This window comes from Poecilia mexicana, unplaced genomic scaffold (assembly GCF_051168715.1).
Source record: "Poecilia mexicana isolate PSO_F unplaced genomic scaffold, ASM5116871v1 scaffold_8, whole genome shotgun sequence".
In the NCBI taxonomy this organism is placed as follows: domain Eukaryota; kingdom Metazoa; phylum Chordata; class Actinopteri; order Cyprinodontiformes; family Poeciliidae; genus Poecilia; species Poecilia mexicana.
In genome coordinates this window covers 18,234,042-18,258,416 of record NW_028263377.1, presented here as the reverse complement: position 1 = coordinate 18,258,416, position 24,375 = coordinate 18,234,042, and the positions used below count along the sequence as shown (strand labels likewise).

Below are 24,375 nucleotides of genomic sequence, written 5' to 3'. Positions count from 1 at the left end.
CTGACGTCTGAAGAAAGAAAATGATAATGATGCAAAAACAAAACCGGCCAACGTAATGTAACTTTTTTTCTCCACAGTAAACTGTCTACTGTGTTATTTTTGCTCCCAAAGTGATTTAAAATCCCACAGCAGTATATAAATGAGAATGTTTTATGCTCAGACGTTGAAATAGTCATTTCCACTTGATGCTTTTAATTTTCTGCATCCATTTTCCATTTTAATTTAAAGCAACCGTACTGTTATCTGAAAATATACCTCTTTGAATTTCCACACACCTGTCACTCTTTCTGGCTCCTTTTGGCTTGTGCCATCAGCGCGCACTGATGCTGCTTTAATCCGCAAATATTCGCACAGTTGTGGCAGCGGAGAGAGTGGTAAGGCAGAGGCGCAGTGTGTTGATGTCAGCGCCTGGGGAGTAATCGCCGCTATGAAATGGACTGATTAGAGGGAAATTGAGAGCTATGATTGATAGTGACAGAAACTTAATTACAGCTGAATCACACAGAGTTTATCTGCTCTGGTCCATAAATCTAATATTTTTCGTTTCGAGCATCCTTCATTTGCTGCCGGTGCTCAGATTGCTTTTATCCAGTAGGACCACATCCAACCTCAAACATCAGAATCTCAGTATGTTTACACAAAACTTATCTCCCTGACACACATGGCTGCACTGCCTTAAAAAAAAAAATCTTACATCACTGAACACAGTAATACCTCTTCTGTCACCCTCAGTGGGCCCAGTTTATTCCTCTCTCCTTTCTGTTTGCATCCCTCTGGGTGTGTGTGTGTGTGTATGTGTGTGTGTCTCATGTGTCACCCTTATTTAATGTTCAGCCCCCCCTCTGTCCCTCTTTTCTCTATCTTGCATCTGATTGAAGTGGCTCCAAATCTTTTTTCTCCTGCTCTCCCTCATTCTCTCTCTCTATTCGAAACCGTTCCTAAAGCCCAGTGGGATGTGATTTAGTTGTTGAACAAGATTGCAGTTGAGACTTTTGGAGAATAAATTTGATTTAATGATTAATTTCACATATGGGGATCTCCTATTCTTTTCTCTGAAAAACGTCTCCATGCATTGCATAAACCAGTTTTTTTTCACCTCTGCTGTTTCTTTAATTTAATTAAATTTTGACAGAGACAGAGAAAATAATGCATTTCATGAATTTCTTGTTTTATGAGACAAAAACACAGATGCAGCAGGATCTCAGTAAATTAGATGCAAGATACTTACATTTACTTAGGGCAGGGGTCCCCAAACTTTTTCCTGCGAGGGCCACATAGCTGTTCCTTTCTGTGGTCGGGGGCCGGTCTTAGTTTTTGCGGGGGGGGTTGTTCTGTATTTGAAACTGTCGAGCGGGGGGGGGGGGGGGGGGGGACGACGACGACACATTCGCGCTTTTGGATAGATTTTTACCCAGAATGCAAATGGAAAAAACCGTGAGTGAAACGGTGACTGACGAGTATATATTCCATTGAGGGAAAGTAAGTTTCACATTTGCTCAAAAGCCCCCTGGTGATTGAAGAAAAATCCACATATAAACCGGAAAATACAATATATGAAAAAAAACACTGAATGCTCTCTGGTATGAGCAGGCGGGCCGGATCCGGCATTGTTCAGGGGGCCGGACCAAATGACGTGGCGGGCCGGATCCGGCCCGCGGGCCGTAGTTTGGGGACCCCTGACTTAGGGAGTCACATAAATTCAAAAAGTGAATTTGGAACTGAAATATATATACTGCTCAAAAAAATAAAGGGAACATTTCACTTTAATTTTGTGTGTGGCTCCAAATCCAGGCCTCCATTGGTTAATAAATTTGATTTCCATTGATGATTTTTGTGTGATTTTGTTGTCAGCACATTCAACTTTGTACAGAACAAAGTATTCAATGAGAATATTTCATTCATTCAGATCTAGGATGTGTTATTTGAGTGTTCCCTTTATTTTTTTGAGCAGTGTATTTCAAAGTACTGGGCTCCCAGAATGTTAGATTAATTTGACTGTTCTTCATTATCCTCAGGAGTGTGTGTGTGTGTGTGTGTGTGTGTGTAGGGGTGTGTGTGTGTGTGTGTGCATACATGGTTTGACTTTTTGCCCTGTGATAGACTGGCGACATGTTCAGGGTGAATCCCGCTTCTAACCCGTTTACAGCTGAAGACAGGCACCAGCCCTATAGACAACAAATGGACATAACTAATTTGTCTGTAGTAAATTTAGTTTTTTCATTTGTCTTATGTAAAAATGTCCAGAGATAAACCCTGGAATCTCAGTTTCGTCATTTGAATTGAATTCATTCAATAACTTTTTAAAAAATACCAATAAGTAAGTAGCTATTGAGCTGCACCTGTAACCATGACTGAAACATGAGTTGTTAAGTTTGGTTTCTGCAGAGCTCCTAACGTTTTGTGTTTCTGCACTGTAAGTGAGAAAAGCATGCAAATACTCGTCCTTTTGTTGGAGAAGGTTCTAGGAAAATTAAACTGGGAACATTCTGGTGCCTGTTCTGATCAAACCAACATTTATATTTTCTGCCAGTGAGTCAGAGGCTTCTGTTTGGAGGAAATGCCAGATGACTAAACAGTCAAGTACAAATCTTCCTCAGACTGTTGAGGACTTTGCCAGTCAAACAAACTCCCCATATTTACTTAAACCATGTTCGATTGTCCAGAAATGACTATATTTTTCTTGTCTGGTTCTGAGTTTGATATTTGCCAACCTGGCACCAGAAGTTGTATTATCTTTTTTACAAAATCCTGTTGTGTCTACACTTGATCCTGGGGAATATCAAAGAAGGTCAGTATGCGCTTCAATGCAAAAATGTTACTCCTGTCTGAGTTTAACTCATATGTCTGTTTTGTTGAAAGTTGGCTAAAATCTCCTCAGCTGCAATCAAACCACTGTCGTACAAATCACAGGCTTTTGATCGTAAAACTATTTCTTACTTGTTTCCGCTTCACTCAGTTTCCTTCTCAACCGGCGCTGCTCCAATAATTTCTTTTCTTCCCTCTTAATTTTTTTAATCAAACCCTAATCTAGTGAGACCAGAGTAGAACATGATCTCTCAATAATGCCAGTATGCATGTCTGTTAGCGTAACAGTGTGTGAGCGAGTCTTTCACAGAGGATTTGTATTCTGCTCATGCAGGACCTCAAATCGCCATGAGCCATCTCTGTCCAGAAATGTGGGGATAAAAATTGTATTGTGCGTCATTTTTTCCCTGTGATCAGCCTTGCCTTTGGCACATAAATCTAATTATTACATAAGATACTTATAAGCTTTAATTTGAATGGAAGAGAAAAGGTAAATAAAGGAGAGACACATTAGAAAATTCCTAATAAAGTCTTTCATGTATTAACTCAGAAAAAAGGTTAATGCATCTTTTACAGCAAATAGGCCTCATTTGCATAGAAAATCAAGGCCTAATGTGCCAACGTGGTTTATTAGAAGATTTGGGCTTCAATTGTCTGCGAAGACCAAAACATTTTTTTGAAAAATACTCTAATAAATGGCTTTCAGTCAGTCCCCAAAGGTCGCCAGTTCATCGCTAGGCAACATGGAGACACATAGGACAAACAACCATGTGTGTACGGTCTCCTACCTGACCATAATTTAGAGAAACTAATCAGAAGAAAGTACTGAAGGCAAATAATGTATCTGTTCTGAAAATATAGCATTTTGTATACTCTAGTTTTTTTTTAACTGATTATCAGATTGAAATCACGACTCTAAACATAGATTTTACTTCCAATCAGAATAAACATATTGATCAAATTAGATACGTACTGTGTTTGGCTTAAATTGGTTGCACCTTGTCTCTTTTAATTACATGATAACAACAGCCCAAGGTAGTATTTACAACAGACAGTAAACAGGTTGTCTCTCACGGTCTTCGAGACTCCAAGACTTTATTTTTATTCTATCTTTGACTGCAAATATGCCTTAATGAGGTAGCTATCGAATTCCCATGACGAGCCTTGAGGTTTTTGAATTCGCAATGTTAACACTTCAGTGTTTTCATGCTGCGCACAGAAACATTGCCGTGGGGCAAGCCAGCAAGTCTCTGACTGTTTTTGGGGGTCTTGCAGTGTGAGATTTGATGTAACTATAAGACCCAGATCCTCCAAAGTGTGGCAAACCGTTGGGCGCAATAGCCTCAAACACCAAAAGAATTACATTTCAAGTCCAAAGCAGCTCAATGACACAAAGGACAGAAAAACAGAAAGTTCTTCTCTCATGTTTCAGTCATTTTGCATCGGTCATTATTCTCAAAGAGATTTTTTGAAGCCTAGTGTGAAAAAAAAGGCCCATATCTCCCATTGATCTAATCAAATCTGCAATGCCTGTGCACAAGTGGAGCTAATGTAGTCTCAGGAGATAGAAAGATAGGATTTCATTGAAGCACTTTTAATAGAGTTGAGCACCAAGTCAAACCATATATTATTTCATGATTAGAATAACTAATGCAGGGCTATTTGCCATCTTTTTGTTCTGTCAGTCAATGAGTTTAAAATTGAACCGAAGCTGCATTTCACAGCATCAGCTTTCATGCCTGTGGAAAACTAGGAAAGTGTATCAAAAGGACAGAAGCCAGAGAGCAGCGGATGCATTTTGTAGTGAACACTGAAGTTTTTGTCTTTTAGAAGGTAGTTCACCAGATGTACGTTTGTATTTAGCTCTAATGTGCCGTAGGATTAAATGCTAATTTTCTTGTAAACAATTATGGCCTACGACTCACTATTAAGTCGGGTGGGAATCTACATGCATTAGTGCAGTTTGTCACTCATAATTATATATTTCTTTCGTGTTTCTGCACTGGTAAATGAACAGAATAACAGACTCTTTAAATGCCTCAGTCATAATTATGCTCTTATGAAAGTGCTTGCTGCACTGGAGTGTTAAAATCGATTCGGTGGCAACAGCGAGGAGTATTAAAAAAATGCTCTTCATTTCGTTTGACTCCTCCGTTAACATAAATCCCCGGATTGTAAGTCATAAAATGCAGAAATGTGCCTGGAAAATGGATTTTTCTCGTGCAGGGACGTGTCCACGCAGCCTCGTTCTTTTCCACCTGCCGTCTTTGCTCTTTTATGTGGGTGATGGTTGTTGTATCTGGGTCAGGGACAAGCTGTTCTCCTGCCCTTTGCTTGGTCGAAGCACAGTGCACCTTGTCTCTCTGCTAGATGTTAGAGTCGGGTCATGTCATTCATTTGCCTCATTTAGTGTAACTGAACTCATCTGCCCTTGTTTATGATCTGTCTTGTTGTGATCGAGAAGCATTTCTTTCAGGAACTTCTTTTTTTTCTTTTTAATCTATTTTATTGCTTACAAGTTTTACACATCGTACCCCCTTCTGAGGACAGTTTGTGGTTAACTATGCCAATAGCGATGCCTGTTTCTAGCTGAACCTGTATGTGATTGGGTAAAGAGGTCGTCCGACCAACATAGTGACAAATCTGCTTTCCATGATTACCAAGAGAGCTTCAATAAACTAATCTAAACACACAGGAAAACTCACCTTTACCTCATAGGCTAAATGAACTGCACATAAAACTGAAGACAGAAATCTCTACTAATGAGCAACTGATGTCAATTGTGATCAGTTCCCAGCAAAAATTGCATAAAAGGAACCCCTTCCCTTTGTAGAGGCTCCAGTCTATGAGCTGTCATTGCCTCCATAAGGATTTGTGACACAGAAATACTGGAAATGAATATTTTATATAGGGCTATGTAAATTCATCCAATTACTTTTGAACCTTTAGGAAAGAGAGAGCTAATTACGGAAGACTTTTTTTTATTTCTTAGCTTTTCCTTCCTTTGGGGTGCAAATAGCATAAATTTAAAGCGGATGATCTGCACTTCAGGACATAAAATCATTAAACTATGTCACATATAAAACACTTCTACTACATCCTTTTGCTTATTTAAACTGAAACTAGAATCCTTATTGGCCGTAATGTTGATTTGTTTTAAATTTTAGCATTTAAAATGTTATTTAAGCCAAGCATATTGGGTCTTAGAAGTGAAATTTCACATCTCATTCATAAATTCAGATGTGGCCAGTGAACATTTCAACTTAGCTACAATTACTGTAAGTAGATAAAGCATTTAACATAAATTTGGTGATGTAGTTCCATACTTCTATGATTAAAAAAAATAATAGCAATTGAATTATTTATTGTTTTAGTTGTGTCTAAACTTTCAAAATTGTGCCATGGCCATGAGAACTTAACATGAATCAAAATATTCTGCTTCCTCTAGAAAATTGGTGTGCAAGTCATACAATTTGCAAGGTTTTGGGAATCAGTTTTCAGTTTTTACAAGTGTAGAACATTTTTTGTCAGGTATGTAAAGATGTAGAAATTGAATGTATCAAAATACATTTAGGTATATTTAACTTCTGCATCTGCTAGGGGAAATAATTGAACTGTACAAATAAAAAGTCTGCAAACTGTTTCATCCCTTTTATTGGGTAAATTCTACCCAGTAGGTTTATCAGTGTGCTGGGAATGAGAGGCATGTTGATGAAGTCATCCAGATTAACAATGGCTGCCTCTTATATGAGGGGAACATGATGTGCTAATGAGAAATGACCTACTGTAGGGAAAATATTCATAGAGGAGAGCAGCTTCTGACTTAAACTGAATTATTGGAAAGTATATCCAACAAAAAAGAGAGAGAACAGAAGGATATACAATACAGGAATACTTCAAAATCTAACATTTAATCTAAGAAAGAAACGGCTTGAAATCTGTGTTCCCATTGTGTGCTGATACAATCTTGTTACCGCTGCACGCTCACCATCTACTACCACCAACCTGTGGAAAGAGAGAGCGAGGAAAGGTCAAGGGCGTACATCATTATCCCTATCATCTGAGAATGCATTCCAGGCATCGGCGATTTTTAACACGAGAGCTGATGACCTGCAATAAAAAGCCGGAGCCACAGATGCTCCTGGCATCCAGGCTATTCCACAGACACAATTTCTTATGTTTTGAAAGACAACAAAGTTCAGGAACGTTTTAGGTGTAATCCCTTCTATGGTGTCGGTGAACGACATGGAAACGATTGGAAAAACGACTACACGCTTTAGCCCACGGCGTTCTGCACTAAAAGATGGATTTCACAGGGGCGACAAAACAGAAACGACATGCTTCATGTTAGGAAACAAACACTGGTGATATTCACAGATCTGAGCTTCCTCATGTGCCATGCCAAGCTGAGGAGTGGAAATAAGTTTATATTTAAGATTTTTTTTTATGTCTCCCACACCCAATCTGTTATGGGGACTTTTTTTTTTTCACAGCCTGGTAGTTTTCACCAGAACCAGGCAGATATCAGTTTGACTCCACTTGTGAATTTAGATCATCTCATTCAGCCATTAAGCTGAATAAATTCTAATAAGAAATAAGGCTTCTTTATTCCTTTTTTATTCGCTCAATCACTGCTTTCGAATTTAAACGCGGAGCCGGCACAGTGCCGCTGTGTCCATGCACACATTTAGGCGTCTGTAGCTTCTTTTACTGTGTCATTAGTTGGCCGACTGCTGTGTCATTACAGAGTGAAGGCATGGGTGGAAAAAGCAGGAGAACAAGGCTCGGCAATCTCTCTCTCTCTCTCTCCCTCTCTAAGATCCGCCTCTGCATGTCTCCTTCGGTCCGTCTGTCCGTCTAACTGTGTCTGCTTATTTTGGCCCACACTTGTGCATGCTAAGACAGATTTACTCCACATTACAAAATGATGCGCAGTCATCCTCTTCAAAGCATGCTTTCTTTATTAAAATGGAGCTAAAGCTTCAGATCTTTTATTTTTTTTTACTATTATTATTAGATTTCAATTATGGTTTTGTTCAATTGATATTTTTCGAAGAAATCAAAGGATTTTATTTTATTTGATACATTGAAATGTAATTTCTTAATCCACAGTAATCCACAGATTTATATAATTTTTTGGAAAACTAACATTTTCTTAAGGAATCTAGTAAATATTAGCTTTTCTGTACATTCGGGTGTGTGTATGTAGTGGTCAATTCTATTTATTCTTTCCTTAATTAAAGACCCCAACCCAACAACATAGAAGATCACTGTGCTTCAAAGAGCCTGGCAAGAGTTTTAAGAGCCTTTGAACTTTTTCACACATTAATCAGAGAAGCAGCAGAGAGGCCCACGGCGACTCTGGAGGAGACCCAGGGTTCCATGGCTCGGGTGGGAGAAACTCTAAACAGGACAACTAGTGGTGCGCTCCACAAACCTGAGCCTTACAATTAAGCAATGCCCCAGTAAAACGTGGTGGTGGCAGCATCACGCTGTGTGAATTTATCAATTCTTATAGCAGAGACAGGGAAGATTAAGTTCATCTTTCATCAGGAAAGCGACCCTAAACATACAACCACATTTATAAGGAATGGCTGTGGATTAGAATGACCCAGTCAAAGTCCAGACCTAAATCCAATGAAGAAACTGAGGCAAGATTTGAAAATTGCTGTCGACATCCAATATGATGGGGCTTATGTGCAAAGCTGGTAAAATAAAGCTGTTATTTCATTAAAAGGTCATAAACCACTTCCATTTTGATGGTATCTCTTTGTCGGTCAAGCACATAAAAATCCCAATAAGTGCTTTGAAATTTGTTGTTATAATGTCATAAAAGCAAAATATAAAAAGAATACTTTTGCACAACACTGTTATCTTTGCTTTCAGCCATTAACTCCGCTTTAAAAACGTTCATTTCAGATGCCACTGTAGCTTTAAGACAAAGTTTAAACATGCTTCGAGAAAGAAATTTGAGTTTCAAAGGAAATTGTGTTTATTTGAATTTAAGGACATAAGTCACCTAAAATGTCCTGGGGAAATAATGAAATCGGGAGGGGGAGAGGGGGGGGAACTGGAGACGTTGGATATGATAGAAAAACACTGTCAGCGTGAGATGAAAAAGTGCTGTTTCTGATGGATGTTGCTGTAAAAGAACACATTACCTTGGAAGAAAGAAATCATAAAAGCATATGCAGGATTTTTTATGAGAATAACAAACAAGAATCTGACACAGCAAAGCTTTTCAGAAGAAATAGAGGACAGCAGCAGACGTACAGCTGTGGGAGGCTACAGCATTATATTGGAAGTACTTAGAGTACATACGCTGTCGATTGCTTGAGTGGTTGAGTTTGCATCTTAAAAGAGTGTCTTAAAAACGAACACACAAAAAAGCCAGATTGGATTTTTTTTTTTTTTTTTTTTTTTAAGATTTGCAAAGTGTAATCTTGTCAAAATGCGTTGTCGTCCACTTACTTATTATGCTTTATGTCAACTGTCTTGTTCTTATGGAAGGTGAAAACTTAAGTAAAACCTCCTTTTAGTGCTAAATGGATGGAGCTATGCAGATTTGTGTTCTGTTTATTTTTATTTTTTCAATCCCCATCATGTGTGCAAAGGCATCGCTGTCACCAATCTGCTCGGGAGAGAAGTGGGGGGGAGTAGGGGGGTGGCGTCGACAAGTTGCAGCGGGGCCATCAACTCCGATGGCTGAACACAATCCACGGGAACATGTTTGCACACATCTGCTCCTGTGAGACTGAGGGAAGCGAACAAAAACGGCGTTCCCATAGAAACAAAAGAAAGTTACCCCCTCTCCCAAATCTTCCCTGAGAGGTGTGCTGCTTTGGTGTGTGTCAGACCATGTGGACCGGTGATAAAGCGAACTCTCCCGGAACACAGAGAGGACCCCCTGCCGACGCCGCCACCTCTTCCCGCATTCAGGAGAACAGACGCCGGTTGTTCTGCTCCTCTTTTATCCTCCCATGTTGTGTAAGGAGACCACCAGCGTGCGGGGCCAGACTTATTTCACGTCCAGCCTGAGTCATCCACTGCTCTGTTCACTGAATCAAAGCAGAGCCGCGGAGAATTTCCCCCCTGAGGTGGTCAGACAGGAAATGCAGTCACCTTACAGCATGTCTGATAATGTGACTCCACACGTGGAGCCGTTTCTTTACCATTTCCGCCACATGAAAATCCGCGGCAGCTGGACATATAATTGGTCCGATATTACTAATACCAAGGTAGCAGGTGTGCGGTTTTATTTTTTTGCCTTTGCACATGCATATGTCTACGTGTGTGTGTGTGTGTGTGTGTCCCTTCTAACAGGGGGGTGCCGGACTGGGGAGGCAGAAAGAGCAGTAATTATGGCCTCCCATGTTCAGCAGAAACATCAGAGGGAAGTAATTTGTTGCTCTATATTTAATCAGTGGAGATAACGAGAGCGAGTGCGGCTGTCTGGGCCGATGGGCAGGCGCACAAGCAGGAACACCATTTCCTCCCAAAGCCATTAGTCTTTAATGTAGCCAGCCGCACTGTCATAGTTTCATACTTTTCTGCTCAAACAATCATTATCTCCTTTTCCATCTCCAATTTACTCAAGTGTACGCCTTCTTTTCCTCACCTTTGTTTTTTTATTTTTATTTTTTTGCTGTTTACCTCCCAGCTCTCGCTCCTCTCGGCTCCTGTTTCTTGGCACAATGAAAGGAGCGTTTTCTCCCCTCAGCTACCCAAAGCACCTCCTTGTTTACTCTTTTCCTCATTATCCTCACCTCTCTCTTATCGACTGCCCGTCTCTCCATGCCTCTCTTGTAGGGTGCAGGTGGAGTTCTATGTGAACGAGAACACTTTCAAGGAGCGTCTGAAGCTCTTCTTCATCAAAAACCAAAGATCCAGTAAGTCCTCGAATTTTGGAGCTTCACCTTCAGCCATCTGGAAACGAAATGTGAATTTTGCTGTTTTGCCCCGTCTTTGTTTCCAGCCAATTTTCTCCCACTTTTGGTGAAAAAGATGGGTTTCATTTTTGAGCGTCAAGCTCTGTGGCTCTTGCTGCGTATTTCATCATGTTTCCTCAGCTTGTCCTCTCTTTGAAACGGTCTCATCTGTATCTCTGGTTGTTAAGATTAAACATGCTTCATTCAGAGTTTTTAACTTTTTTCCTGTTAGCCGTTTATAGAGAACTCCACACTTATTGGCACTCAGAGTAGAAGGTAAACGCTTTGACACAGATTCATCTTTTTTATTTCCACAGTCAAACGTCACGTCGTGGATGTTTGACTGAAGATGTGGACACATTTAGACAAACGGATACTTTCTTGTTGCGATTTTCTGGTTGATAAAACATCAACACACATCTGCCTTACTTAAATGGTGTGTCCACATGCCTTTCCTAATTTGAATAGTGACTCCAGTCGGCCTCTAATGTCGTTTATGACATTAGATACTAATACTTTGATAGAAAGTAATAATAATAATAATAATAATACTTTGATAGAAAGCAACTGAATAAAGTAAAAAGTGAAACAGAAAACATAAATAAGTTACATATTTTACAGGAATTGGTTGGTCTGCCTTTAATTGGGGTTTCATAAAAAAATAAGTCATTCCCTATTTGTTTCTTAATTAATAAATAAATATAAGCATTCTAAAAGGTTGTATTTCTGAAATTTTCAGTGTGAAATTATGACTTAAAGGCACAATAAATTTACTCTAAGCCTTTTTATGCTCGTTTACCAGGAGTGCCAATATGTTTTGAAATGGTATAAATTGTAACTCATAGTATACCATAATGTGTCTTTGTGTGTGTTTTTTTTTTTTTTTGTGATTTAAAACATTCAGTGTCTATTTCCTTCCGATTTGCATCGCAGGTCTGCGAGTGCGAATGTTTAACTTTGCTCTGAAGGTGCTGAGCTGCCTCCTCTACATCGTCAGAGTCCTGCTTGACAACCCGCAAGAGGACAGGCAGGACTGGTGAGAGAACCGGCGATAACACGGGGGGATTAATGAGGTGAAACTCTGTGACTTTAAGGGCCTGATAACAGTCACAGGAACACCAGGTCAATATAAATGAGATGGCAGAGTGTGTAAAGCATCCTGCTAAAAGGATTCCACGTGAGATTTTTTTTTTGCAGGAGAAAAAAGGGGATGTTGGAGTTTTTGCTTAAATTTTGCAGATGTGGCAGAGAAAATGAATTATATATAAATGTGTGTTTTTTTTTTTCTTTCTTTCTTTTTCATTGTTTTGCCCCCTGCAGTGGCAGCGGAGTCAACTGCACCAAGCAGAACACATCATCCCGTCCCTGGAGTGAGTTTGACTGGTAAGCATGCAAACGGCTGCGGCTCTAATGAAGAGCGATGGCCTCTGCCTGCGGACGCCGAGAACGAAACCACACATCCAGGAGGACGAAAAACCCCGCGACCCCCGTCTCACCGGACGGAAACGCCGCGTAACGCAATCAATGCAGCTTCACTTAACCGGCGCAATCTGCAGTATTGATATTAAGCAGCGCAGGACCTCATTCATTTGTCACAATCCAGCCGTATTGAGTAGCTGTCAGCATAATATGTACGTAGTGCCTGCGCAGGCTAATCAACAGCGATCTAGTGGAGATAAAGTATGTAATATACTAGAACAGAGACAGAGGAGCTCTGGCTAGCGCGCACAGACCTGAGGCTGTGTCATATCTCCCTGTTCAGGGGACCTATTGATCTAATTGATGGCTAATGACACTGGCTTAGCTCTGGCTCCAAATGAATAAGGAGCCTGACACAGTGAGTTCAGGCCGCCTCCCTTTGCAGGCAGCATCGCGTTCATGGCAAGCTGCCTACCCCACGCTCCAGCACGCCTTGGAGGGAAAAGAAACACTTGTTCTGCATTCACAATAAGAATGCAAATGTGAATCTGCAAAAAAATGACTTTGCTCCTGCCATATGAGCCCTCTGTGTTTCAGCTGTGAACGCCATAATTAACGCAGCAACTCGAGTTGTGTTTGTAGACACAGTTGCAGCGTTTGGGGGGGAAAGAGAGTTGCCTGTATTTTAAAGCTATTTATTAAAACAATGTATTTACTCAACTAATCTCCGCCCTCCAACCCTCTTTTCCCTCCGTCGTCTCTGTAGGAAACTCATCATCTGGGTTGACAGACCTCTACCGCTGTGGGCGCTGCAGGTCAGATATTTCTTATCACATGCCTTGTTAAACATTTTTCAGCCTACAGTCATTCACAAATACTCACATATGGGACATACATTAGTCAGCTGCAATATTAAAATCAAGAATGTGATGATAATAAATGACCTGGAACTTAATTAAGGTTTTAATATGTCACAATATAGCTTTGCTGATTGTTTGTTCACTTCATTGAAGGCAGGCTGGATTTTTGTCCAGCTTCACTTCTGTGTTTTTCACTATGAAGAAGATGGACCTTATATTTGTATTTGTCTACTGTGCTATTCAAGCACCCAAACCTTATAAAACACAATTTTATATGCATAGTTTATGTCTTATTGCACCAAAATGCATCAAGCTGCATTGGACCTGGATGTAGCGAATACATTCATATTGATTTTAGCTGATTTGTCTTTGAGAACTTTAAATAACTGTTAACTTGGTAAATGATTAATTAACTTGTTTGTTTTATCTATAAATGGAGCCTTGAGAAGCCTTTTTATTGTGAATGATCAATAATTATTATTTTTAATGCTGTATGTGTGTCAGTTTTACAGCTCTGAACATAATTTCACCAAAATCTCAAAATAAAGTTATAGAAGTGACACTTTATGGAAGCATTTAGTCTGGTTAGCATGGATGGCATTAGAAAATAGAATCAGTCTATATAAGCATTTCCTGCCATTAGTTTCCTGCAGCTTAACTGTGACATTTCTAAGGGATTACTAACATATTGCAATCCGTCATGATGCATAACAGGTAAAATTGGACTTCTTAAGTGGATAAAATGCAGCAAATTTGCTGTAATATGTTCAGTTTCCATTTTTAGCCAAAGTGCCTCCTTAGAAAATAGAGTTTCCTTTCTAAAAGTGTCTTATGTCTTTTTGCTTCCTGTGATTTTATCTCAGTGGTGCTGAAAGAAATGTCAGCAAAAGTCTTTTTTTCCCACTTCCACACAACCTGACCAGGTAGCACTTACATATTGGAGGCTCACTGATCAGAAAAAAAACCCAAAAATCTGTCAATTCCAGTTGACAGTGATTACTTGGTGTATCCTGCACATCCTTGCTAAACCTATTGTAGAGCCTTTTTGTGATAAGAAAAAGGAATGAGGCCTAATAAGTTTGTGTATTTTGTCAAAACTAAGTTTTATTGTAATTTCTTAGCTATGTATTTTGTTTCTCAGAGAAAACTGCCTCTGGTTTGACTGATTGTTTTGGCAGGACGCGCTCATATCCACCGTTATTGTGTGCTGTAGCGTCAGGGTGCCGATCAACCTTCATCTAAACATGATCGGCGTCACCTACCAGACGTTTTCACTTCATGGCTGGCTCATGTGTGCCTACATGCCAGCATTTGTTTTGCATTTTCTTTGCCAATGAATTCATGTCATGCCATCTCAGGGTTTTGACACATGCAGCTGAAATTACTGTAGTTAAAATGTGTTTACACTAGCAGAGCGATTACACACATACACATGTAAATATATTAAAAAAAACGGTGAGACACAAAAATGTCTGTTGGTTCATTTAAAGCTATTCCCTCTGAAGCAAAACCATCAGCCCTCCCACTGATTCCTCCTACGCTCTTCATCTCTGTGCCTCCTAATTTCTCCCTGCTCCCTTCTCTCTCTCTCTCTCTCTCTCTCCGTCTGCTATACCTCTGTGTCTGTACGACCGTCTCTTACCTACCGTCTCTCCCTCTCTTTTTGCAGGTGCTTGTGGCTTTCATCAGCTTTTCAGAAACTATGTTGCTCGTGTATCTCAGCTACAAGGTGAGCCACTTGTGGCCCTCGATGGCCACTCTGAAGCCTTTTGTGAAGTCTGTGGCTCTGATGTCTGCAGGCGGCGTTGGAAACATTTGGATGGATTTGATATGCATGAATGTTTCTCTTATTTATTTATTTATTTGTTGTCTTCATGTTTGCTCTTCCAGTTTGAGAGGCCTTCTAGCTTACTCACATGGTTCTGTAATATATCAGAGCAGCTTTAGGGGAACCCCCTGTGTCGAGGTAGCTGGGAGGGGGGAGGATCCATCCATGGGTTGCCCCGCTTTTGATGTATTTGACTGCAAGCCTATGAAGGGCTCCCTCCACAGATTCCTCTGGAGGATGGAGGTCTTAGCATTTAAAGCTGACTGATTCCTGTGGACTCATCCTGTGACTGTCCACCTACACTAGTCGGATTCAGGTCAGCATGCAGGCAGCAGACACATAAAAACAGCAACGGCTGACATCTTAATTGAACACCGTGGCTTAGAGCAAACTGAGTAATGCTGCTTCGCCTCTTAAACCTACACAGGGGAGTTTTATAACCTGTGTACATCCTGGTGTGTTTTATGGTGGAGAAGCTTCCCCCTCCAAGCGATATGAGCTAACTCCTAAAGTCGCAGCCACAGCGAAGATTCCTGACCTCTCTGTGTGCGGTTTCTGTTTCCAGGGAAACGTTTGGGAGCAAGTCCTACGTGTCCCGTTCATTTTGGAGATGATCAGCACCGTTCCCTTCATGATCACTGTGAGTGGGAAATATATGCTTTACTGAACCCCGGCAGCATGGGAATCTCTAAGCCGGGCCCTTCGTTTTGACCCCTGCTGCAGTGATACATTGAGGATGTAACAAGAGGGTCTTCCTCACATAATCTCTTGTCTCACCAGAGATTTCAGGAGCGTGCAATGTAATAAAAGGAGGTGATATGACAGAAACTCCATTGCTCTTTTTTTTTCTTTCTCCTGACAGGTGATTTTGCCCTCCTTGAGAAATCTTTTCATCCCTGTATTTCTGAATTGCTGGTTGGCCAAACATGCTTTGGAGAACATGATAGTAAGTGAAGCACTGAAGTTCTTAAGCTGCATTCTCTCATGATAGGAGAGAATCCCATGATTTAATGTTGAACTCTTATTAATTATCCATCTAAGCTGTTAAGCTGCACAAAACTTCATACTTTTAAACACAAGAATTTGTTTTTCTCTGACATGGCCAGAATTGAACGTGCAATAATATTTTCACACTCCCATTTATGTTTGGGTAAATTTACGTTAGAAAGTTGAACCTTCTGCATGCTACACATTGAATCATTATTTTCTAAATGATGATTTAACTTATGAAGGGCTAAAGCTACCATATCAACCTGTCCTTTGTGAGAGAAAACCTCTCTTCCTGTTATGACACATTAAATGTGCTTAGGTTTAATTTCACTGGCCACACACAGATTTGATTACTACCAGATCTTCAGAATCAAGAAATAATAGAAGAAGCTGCTTATCTTCATTTGACAGTAAACCAAGCTTATGGTACTGTGACGGCTTTGTTTGTTTTATAGTTAAATTTAATCTCAACGAATTTTATGCCGGACGCAAAAACATAAATTTCCTCAAAGAAAGTAAGGAAAACAAAATATAGCACATCTCCAGCTACAATGATATAATGGAACTGCATTGAATTGAACCAGTTCCTCCCCCCTCCCCCCAATTAAACAATTGTAAATTGGTCTTTGTATTTAATTAGGTTATCATTATTTAATGTATCTGACAACAAAAACAAAACAAAGGGAATTTGTAAGAGGGTGAAAACTTTATTTTACTCTTTTTGGAGGAATTGGTGACGTTTATTTTGTTTCCTGGTTTTGAACCAGGTTTTTAGCAAAATAATTTCACAGTAAACATAAAAAAGATCAGAATTCATTGTTAAAATTCCCAATTTAACATGATATCCATATCCATGATGAGGCCATATAAACATCGGCCACAACTGCATATCTCAATTTAGTTTTTCATCTTTTTGTTCTATTGGTACGCATTTCTTCTATCCATCAATACTCCATCCACGCTGCTTTATTTATTCCAAGGGTTACAGCTTCTCATCTCACTTTAATATTTCGTATATTTTTCCACATTCTCTCCACCAGCTTTTGCCGTCTGTTTGTTTTCGAAATAAGTATCCTTCTCTGTGCCCTCCTGCAGAATGATCTCCACAGGGCGATCCAGCGGACACACTCAGCCATGTTTAATCAGGTCGTGATTCTGATCAGTACCCTCGTCTGTCTCATGTTTACATGGTGAGTACCACAACTAAACGAGGGAGGAAGTGGCAACAGGTAAAGAAAAGCAAAGCTCAAAGTGGAGGTGGAATAGGAGAGGAGAGAAAAAAGATGAGACGAGGCAGCAAAGAAGGAAAAAAGAGGAAGAAAAATGGAGGGAGTGGAAATTGCCGCTATCGGAGCTGAGAGAGATCGGCAGAAAGAAGAGAGGTAATTGGTTACTGCCGGAGTGAGAAGGTGCTCTTAAATGACAGCAGGTGATGGCTTCGGCGAAGTGGAGGATGTGTCAGCTTGCCTCACACGTGGGGCAAAAGGCAGGAGCAATTCAAGGAGATCCTGTGCGCACGGCTTGAGTTAAGCTCTCTGACCACTTTGAGCTTGACATTTTCCCAGTTGACTCGCATATCAGCTGAATATTACGATAACAGCCACAAAACATCTCGGTACAGAAATTTCCAACAAAGAAAGGCGTTCAGGCATGCAACCGCCCCCGTCTTTGCACATAAAAAGTCACAGATATTTGCACAGGTGTGAAAAACATTTCCGCCTGAATAATGGCTCCCATGAGCGCCCGTGCCTCTCGCAGCATGGGAAGTGTCTCTGATGCTCACTTTGCCGTTCTTTCCGTCTCTGTCCATCTTTTCCCCACCCTCAGCATCTGCGGCATCCAGCACCTGGAGCGAGCAGGAAACAACCTGACGCTCTTTGACTCTCTCTACTTCTGCGTGGTCACGTTCTCCACGGTGGGCTTTGGGGACGTCACGCCGCAGATATGGCCCTCACAGCTTCTGGTGGTCATCATGATCTTTGTGGCACTCATCGTGCTTCCCATCCAGGTAACAAAACAGTGTTCATATGTACAGTGTTTTGCAAATGCATTTATGCATTAGAACCACGACATATGTTATTGGGTAGAGATGACATCACAGATACCAACACTCTTTATTTTAGTTTGATGTACCAGCACACTTCTGACCTTTGAGTGCTTTTGTTGTTTTTCCATTAAAATACTTGTGGAAACCTCGGGACAGAATTTCAACAATGTTTACAAGTGTCTGAAAATACATTTTTCTGCATAAACACTTTTTTTCTTTAGAGGTGTCAAATGTGCTGGTTACTGGGAAGATCCAGGCAACTAAATTCAAGACAATCTAGGAGGAAAATCTGTTATGGTTCATTTACACCAAATGCATTTCGAGCGTCAGGTGTGTCTGGTTTACATTCAAAGTCTATGTTGAGGTGCATTTCGAGCATCTAACGCGACGCAATTTGAACGGTTTGGAGCAATTTGAGCGTTTGGACACGTCCAACGCTGCACATAGACACAGCACATAAACGCGTTTGGTGTGAACGCACCATCAAAGGATGCTAAATGGTGAAGCAAGGGGCAGGTATGACCTGTGTTAGAATGACCTAGTCAAAGTCCATACATAATTCCAATTGAGGATTTGTTGCATGTCTTGCTATTATGTAGGGGGAAAATGTATTTCTTGTTGGTTTATTGTACAGCATCCCAATAGAAAGTTGTGATTTAACTGTGTAAATGTTGAAGGGGTATAAATTACGTTTTTATGGTGTTACATAAAAGAGTACAGGCATTATTCAAGTCATGTTAACAAAAGCTATGTTGGTTTAGTTAGCGGTGGAATCCCTGAGGCAAGAATTCGTCTTACACTAATGTGTTTTATTAAAATCTGAAAGCATAAGACAGAATTATATTTCAAATATAATTCAATTTTTTTTCCTCTGGCTAAACCAAGAGGAAAAAAATCACAAAGATTAATTTAGCAGTCACTTTGTCAGTCTCAAAAGATTATTAGTTTTTTTAATATGCTCAAGAACATTAACGTTCCTCCCCTTATCTCCAATAATCTTGTATCTCCCCTTCACACAATAATTGGATGACTCACAGCTTCCTACGTAGATTTACGACACTATTTTTATTCAGAGAGCAACAAGAGAGTCTTCCACACTCACTCGATTTCCTAAATCCCATCCCTGTCTCTGAGCTGCTCCATAAAAGGAAAATTTATGAAGGGGACTCAGAAAAGCTGTTTACACACGTATGGGGGCCGATAAAACACCTCGACAAATGCATCGGTTTGATGGTTTCCCAGCGGTTGTTCATCAGGGGCTGTGTAAACCCGGAGGTGGAAGCTGCGCCTGTATTCCTCCCAGTACATGCAAAGGTGTTAATGGGATTCATTCCCACTGAGCAGATGTTTTCATGTGGGTTACCTTCAGTCAGAGCGGCTCTCTCCGGATCGAGACCCTCCATAGTCGCACGACTAATAAGTTATAGGACAATGATGAGCTTCGCTGGTAAACTGGACTGTTTAATTTTGGAGGGGGGGGGTTTGTTGTTGTGTTTTTTTTTTCCTTTTTTCCTTTAATTTGCAATAACCTAAAACCAATTTTAGCACCTGACAGATTCAATAGTCATTCAACTCAAAATTCATTTATTTCCAGCAGAAATGAGCAATTTTACCTACCCACAAGAATACTTAAATCGACATCCCCTGTTGAAATAACTCTGTGTTTACAAGTTGTGTGAGTTTGGATTTTAATTTCAAATAGACAACACTATAATGTTAAAATCAGTCTTTCCTGTGAAACCATTCAAAGGGCTATTCACGTCAACTAATGCAACCCAAATGATGGTTCTTTTTATTATTATTATTCATTTTATTTGAAGATTCAGGACTCCAGGAATAGTGATTTTTCCTCACAGATTTCTTGCACTTTTTCATGTTTTGTTAAATCAAACAAACACATAAAGTAAACTTTTTATTTTATTTTATTAAAGTAAAAATAAATCTAAATCCAGACACAAGGTGAAAATTTGTTTATGCCACCAGCTTGTGATACCCTGAATAAACTCATAGCCAGACTCAAGAAATTACCTCAATAAAACTTACATAAAGTAGGCAAAAAAAATGATTTGAATAGATAAAAACCTAAGGTTTTCAGATGGGTTGTTTATGATTGACTATTAATTGGCTGGTAGTTATACGTTCGAGTTTGAACTTATACGAGGTTTTCACTTTTACATATTGGTGATAAATGTGGAAACAAGTAGCCAGGATGTAACAATACAAAAATAACAAACATTTTTAATAACTCAAACTTGCTAACTAAAATACAAAGGAGTGTGACGATATTGAGACTAGAGCCGCTCAATATGTTGAACAGAAATCATCTTTGCAGTATCAATATTTTCAATATCTAAATCACAGCAGGTTGTTTGCAATATTTGGTTGGATATTACATTTAAAGTGTTTAACCTTCTGCATACAGGTAATATATGAATGGACTCCAACAGTTTTACAAGTGTTTGACTTAAAAGCCTGAATTATTAGTCATTCATGAGTCATATTTAAATGCTTTTAAATTACAGTACATTTATGAACACAGTACTTTCCAATGCTTTAGAAGAAGACTGTGTAATAATGTGACCATGACTAACCGTCAATTTTTCATTTTAAGAAAAAAAATGATGTCGTGCTTATCTTAAATGCGGCTAAATGTAACTGTGTTGACATATTAAATGTTACAACTGCTTGCCCTACATCTTTAACTGGGACTGAATCCCAGGCTAACATGATCAAAAGCTCCCTGTATTCCAGCTGGGCCGGGTTGATTGCACAAAGCCCTCATTACAACAAAAAAACTTTAGTTTCAGAACATTTTTCTAAACTTGGATGAATAAATTTATGCAAAACGTTTCTTTAACTTTGATATCTCATGCTCTCCGCTTCCCCTCCACATCTTTCATCCTTAAATACCCTGTGACATTTAGAAACTGGCCCCTGCTGGCCCCCATCCTGAGTGTGTGTGTGTGCGTGTGTGTGTGTGGTTGGGGGTGTTTGTGACTCAGTGTGTACCTCTGTCTGACCCTGACAGAGGTACACATGGTGTACAATGGTCTGGGCTACAAACAGCCACAGGTCACACCTGATTTACTGGGTTTTCTTGACAAATTGCTGGAGTTTTAGGGGTTGTGTCACCTGATGGGATTTTTAGGACTGTGACTCTGAACAAAAATTAGGAGAAAGGTGACATTTTCTTCATTACAACTCAGTTTCATCATTTGAGTTTGCTTGAAACAAATCTTGATATTTTCTGTGTGAACCTCGATACATCATTAATTTCAAAACGGCTGCATAAATTGGGGCAACATAAAATACTATCCTAATGACTTATACTGTAAAACACCCTGATGAAACATCCGGTTTTTGTGATGTGAAAATTAAAACTGATAAATTCTCTAAATTCTAAATTCCACGTAAATAAAATGTGACATTATACTGTCTGAAGGAAGATAAAACAATCCGGTTGCATAAAAGTGTGTATTGTGTGTAAGTGTGTTTCAGCAGTCAATCTTCTTCGGTTGGAGTTTATCAGTTTATCAGCTTTGCAAAAGTTCATCACATCCCACCGCCATCTTCGGGTGACCTCACAGATTTACTGTCAGATTTAGACTCTGGCTTTGGTATCTAAAACTTGAAGTCATCATTCAGTTGTTTTTGGATGGACGCTTGTGTTGAGAAATAAAGTCCATCTTTATCTGCAGCTTTTTTTTCTTTCCTTTTTTTTGTTTTTGGCGAACACCGACTGAAATTGTTAACATATTTATTCAACTGCACAAAAACCCTGTGGTTTATCTAAAATAAAGCAAATCGTGACGATGCGATCGCTCTGCTTTTGTGGGTGAGGTGTTGTTTTGATCATTAATGTTGTTTATCTGTATAGCATACCTTTGTGAATTGTCAGTTTCAGTTTCATCGGACCGTGACTCATTCTCCCTCTAGTCAGATAAGGATAAACAGACAGTACTTGGCAGAAATTTCTGCAGCTCTTTCATTGTTGATGGTGACCTTTTGGCAGCCTTCCTGAACTCTGTCTTTATTGACTTTTTATCCAGGATTCGGATGCAGCCGCCGTCATTTTCTTAAATAATTGATAACTCCCTTTTCTCTGACATGAAACACTGCAAAGCTTTGGATTCGACACAGCTGAATGCTGAACTTAAATCAAAAGGTGCCTCATAAAACGCTGTAAATTAAGGGTGTGAAAACCTTTCCGACCACTTGTTTACTCCACCATAGTATTTTTCTTTTCTTTTCTGTTTTTTTTTTTAACAAATTGTCCTACTGGTAAATATGTTTGCTTTTGTTGACCCAAGTTGGAGTTTAAACCGGGGTGTGTTTAAACACTCGATAGAGCCGTTGCATATATGGCTAACAATGTTTTATTTTGTCTGAGGCACAATGAACACTTGCAAGAAAAGAAACAGTTAATTACAAAGATGTAAGATCCGATATTTTTTATTATTTGTCCCTCATTGCAACGATTGCTGCTCCAACAGAGGATCCACATCAGAGCAATCACCAGGGCTTCTGCTTGTCAGTGTCGACTCGGAGTCTGTGACCTTCACATTCAGTAGATTTGTGTGTGTGTGTGCGTGTGACGACAAACTGAAGTGTGTAGGAAACTCTCGTCATTCCTTCAGCACTTCATTTTCTCAGATTTAATACTTTCTACCATCCGTCGCTCCTCCTGTTGCACCAGATAACATCTGTGCCGTTTCGTCTGAGCCGCACTAATATTTCCATTACGCGTTTCTCCCTGTTAATGTGCACTATCACATTCCACTCACCCACACTCCTGAAATCTCCACTTATCTTAATTTGCCCCCAAACACTTTCCCTGATCAAATGGAAACACCACACACTAGGCATCGTTTTTCTTTTCATATACCACCTGGGTCTTTGCTGTATTCCAGCTAACCTAATCCGCTCCCCATCTGTTGAATGTGATAAATGTCGTCCTCGATGCAGTTCGAGCAGCTGGCCTTTCTGTGGATGGAGCGGCAGAAATCCGGAGGCAACTACAGCCGCTACAGGGCGCAGACGGAGAAACACGTGGTGCTGTGTGTCAGCTGCCTCAAGATCGACCTCCTCATGGACTTCCTCAACGAGTTCTTCGCTCACCCTCGGCTTCAGGTCTGCTTTGAAGTAGGACACGGAGGTTTTTCAGGGGTCCGCTGAATGTGTGGTAGTGTGTTTGTTGCCTATAATTAAACATTTCCAGGAGCCAAAAAAAGCAGCAGAGGGCATAGCAGGGGATTAATCCTACAATAGCAAGGATCCAACTCTGACTTATTCATGCTGGAGCAGCTGTGAGTCCGTTTGCTGGGAAGGTGTGAATATTTACTTGTTTTTCTGGGGATCATCTTACTTTTCGTTACTGAGAGCAGAATGTAGATGTAGGCTGAGTATGACTTGGGCATTTTTTTTACGTGAAATTTGGCATTAAGTGAATAAATAAATACCTTTTTTGACTTTCGGTGGCCTCTGCAAGCGTCTTTGCGACGAACATAAACGTCTAAAACCGTTGGGCTGTGTTTTTCCTCCTGTGTGTGTGTGCAGGACTACTACGTGGTGATCCTTTGCCCTGCTGAGATGGACGTCCAGGTTAGGAGGGTCCTTCATGTTCCTCTTTGGGCTCTGAGAGTCATCTACCTGCAGGGGTCTGCCCTCAAAGATCAAGACCTTATGAGGGCCAAGTGAGTAATCACGGCTGGCTGTCTTTATTAAAAGCTTAATTACAACAGTTTTATTAAACTGGGGAGATATGAAAAGCGCCACAGTGGTCAATAATGTTTAATATGCAGTTCAGAATTAATTATTGAAGTGTCTGGAGTCCAAAAGTAACACCTGTAATTTCCAACACACCCCCACCCCCTGAATTCGGATACAACGTCGCGTGAAGCATTCATACCACTTGAACCTTTTTATTATATTTAATGCACAAACAACAGCTGAGAGTAATTTACACACACTTTGACTCTATGCACTATTTAGGTATCTTCTTATTTCAATCAGTGGCATTCTATTTTATCTTGGAGCATCAGAGTAGAGGGGACTGAAAAAAGATGCAGGTCGCATCTTTCAGGTTTTTACTCGCTTATTTCTTCTCTCCTTTATGATTCCATGCTTTGTGTTTATCTGTCACTTAAAATCTCAAGAACATGCCATCAAAGTTTGTGGCTGTGACGAAATGTGAAAAAGCTCAAGGCGTATTGAATACTTTCTTGCAAGATACTGACTTGCAAATGAAACAAGTTATGCTAGTGTCACGGAAAAAAAGCCTCCTTGTTTATTCCCCTCACCTCCCACTATCTCGTCTTAAAATGGTGTGTGCGATAAAGTTACATTGGTGCATTTGTTGTTCTGTCGTCCCACTTTTTTCCTCTTTTGTCCTCTCTGACAGTAACATGACAACACACTTCTTCCTGTGTCTCACGGCCTCCCCCGATTCTCTCTTCCTCTTTCTCTCCCTCCCACTCCGTCTGCCTCTCTCGCTCCTGT

General features: G+C 40.1%; 1 protein-coding gene across 1 annotated transcript in view; it reads left to right on the top strand.

Moving 5' to 3' along the window:
* kcnt2b (potassium sodium-activated channel subfamily T member 2b) overlaps window positions 1-24,375 on the top strand; it is a 45,903-nt gene that overhangs the window by 3,753 nt on the left and 17,775 nt on the right. The window contains exons 2-12 of the mRNA XM_015011212.2: window positions 10,615-10,694; window positions 11,667-11,769; window positions 12,054-12,116; window positions 12,919-12,967; window positions 14,682-14,741; window positions 15,406-15,480; window positions 15,703-15,786; window positions 16,926-17,020; window positions 17,658-17,838; window positions 22,843-23,007; window positions 23,434-23,570. Coding sequence (XP_014866698.1) covers window positions 10,615-10,694; window positions 11,667-11,769; window positions 12,054-12,116; window positions 12,919-12,967; window positions 14,682-14,741; window positions 15,406-15,480; window positions 15,703-15,786; window positions 16,926-17,020; window positions 17,658-17,838; window positions 22,843-23,007; window positions 23,434-23,570 — 1,092 coding nt within the window. The remainder of the gene's footprint in view (window positions 1-10,614; window positions 10,695-11,666; window positions 11,770-12,053; window positions 12,117-12,918; window positions 12,968-14,681; window positions 14,742-15,405; window positions 15,481-15,702; window positions 15,787-16,925; window positions 17,021-17,657; window positions 17,839-22,842; window positions 23,008-23,433; window positions 23,571-24,375) is intronic.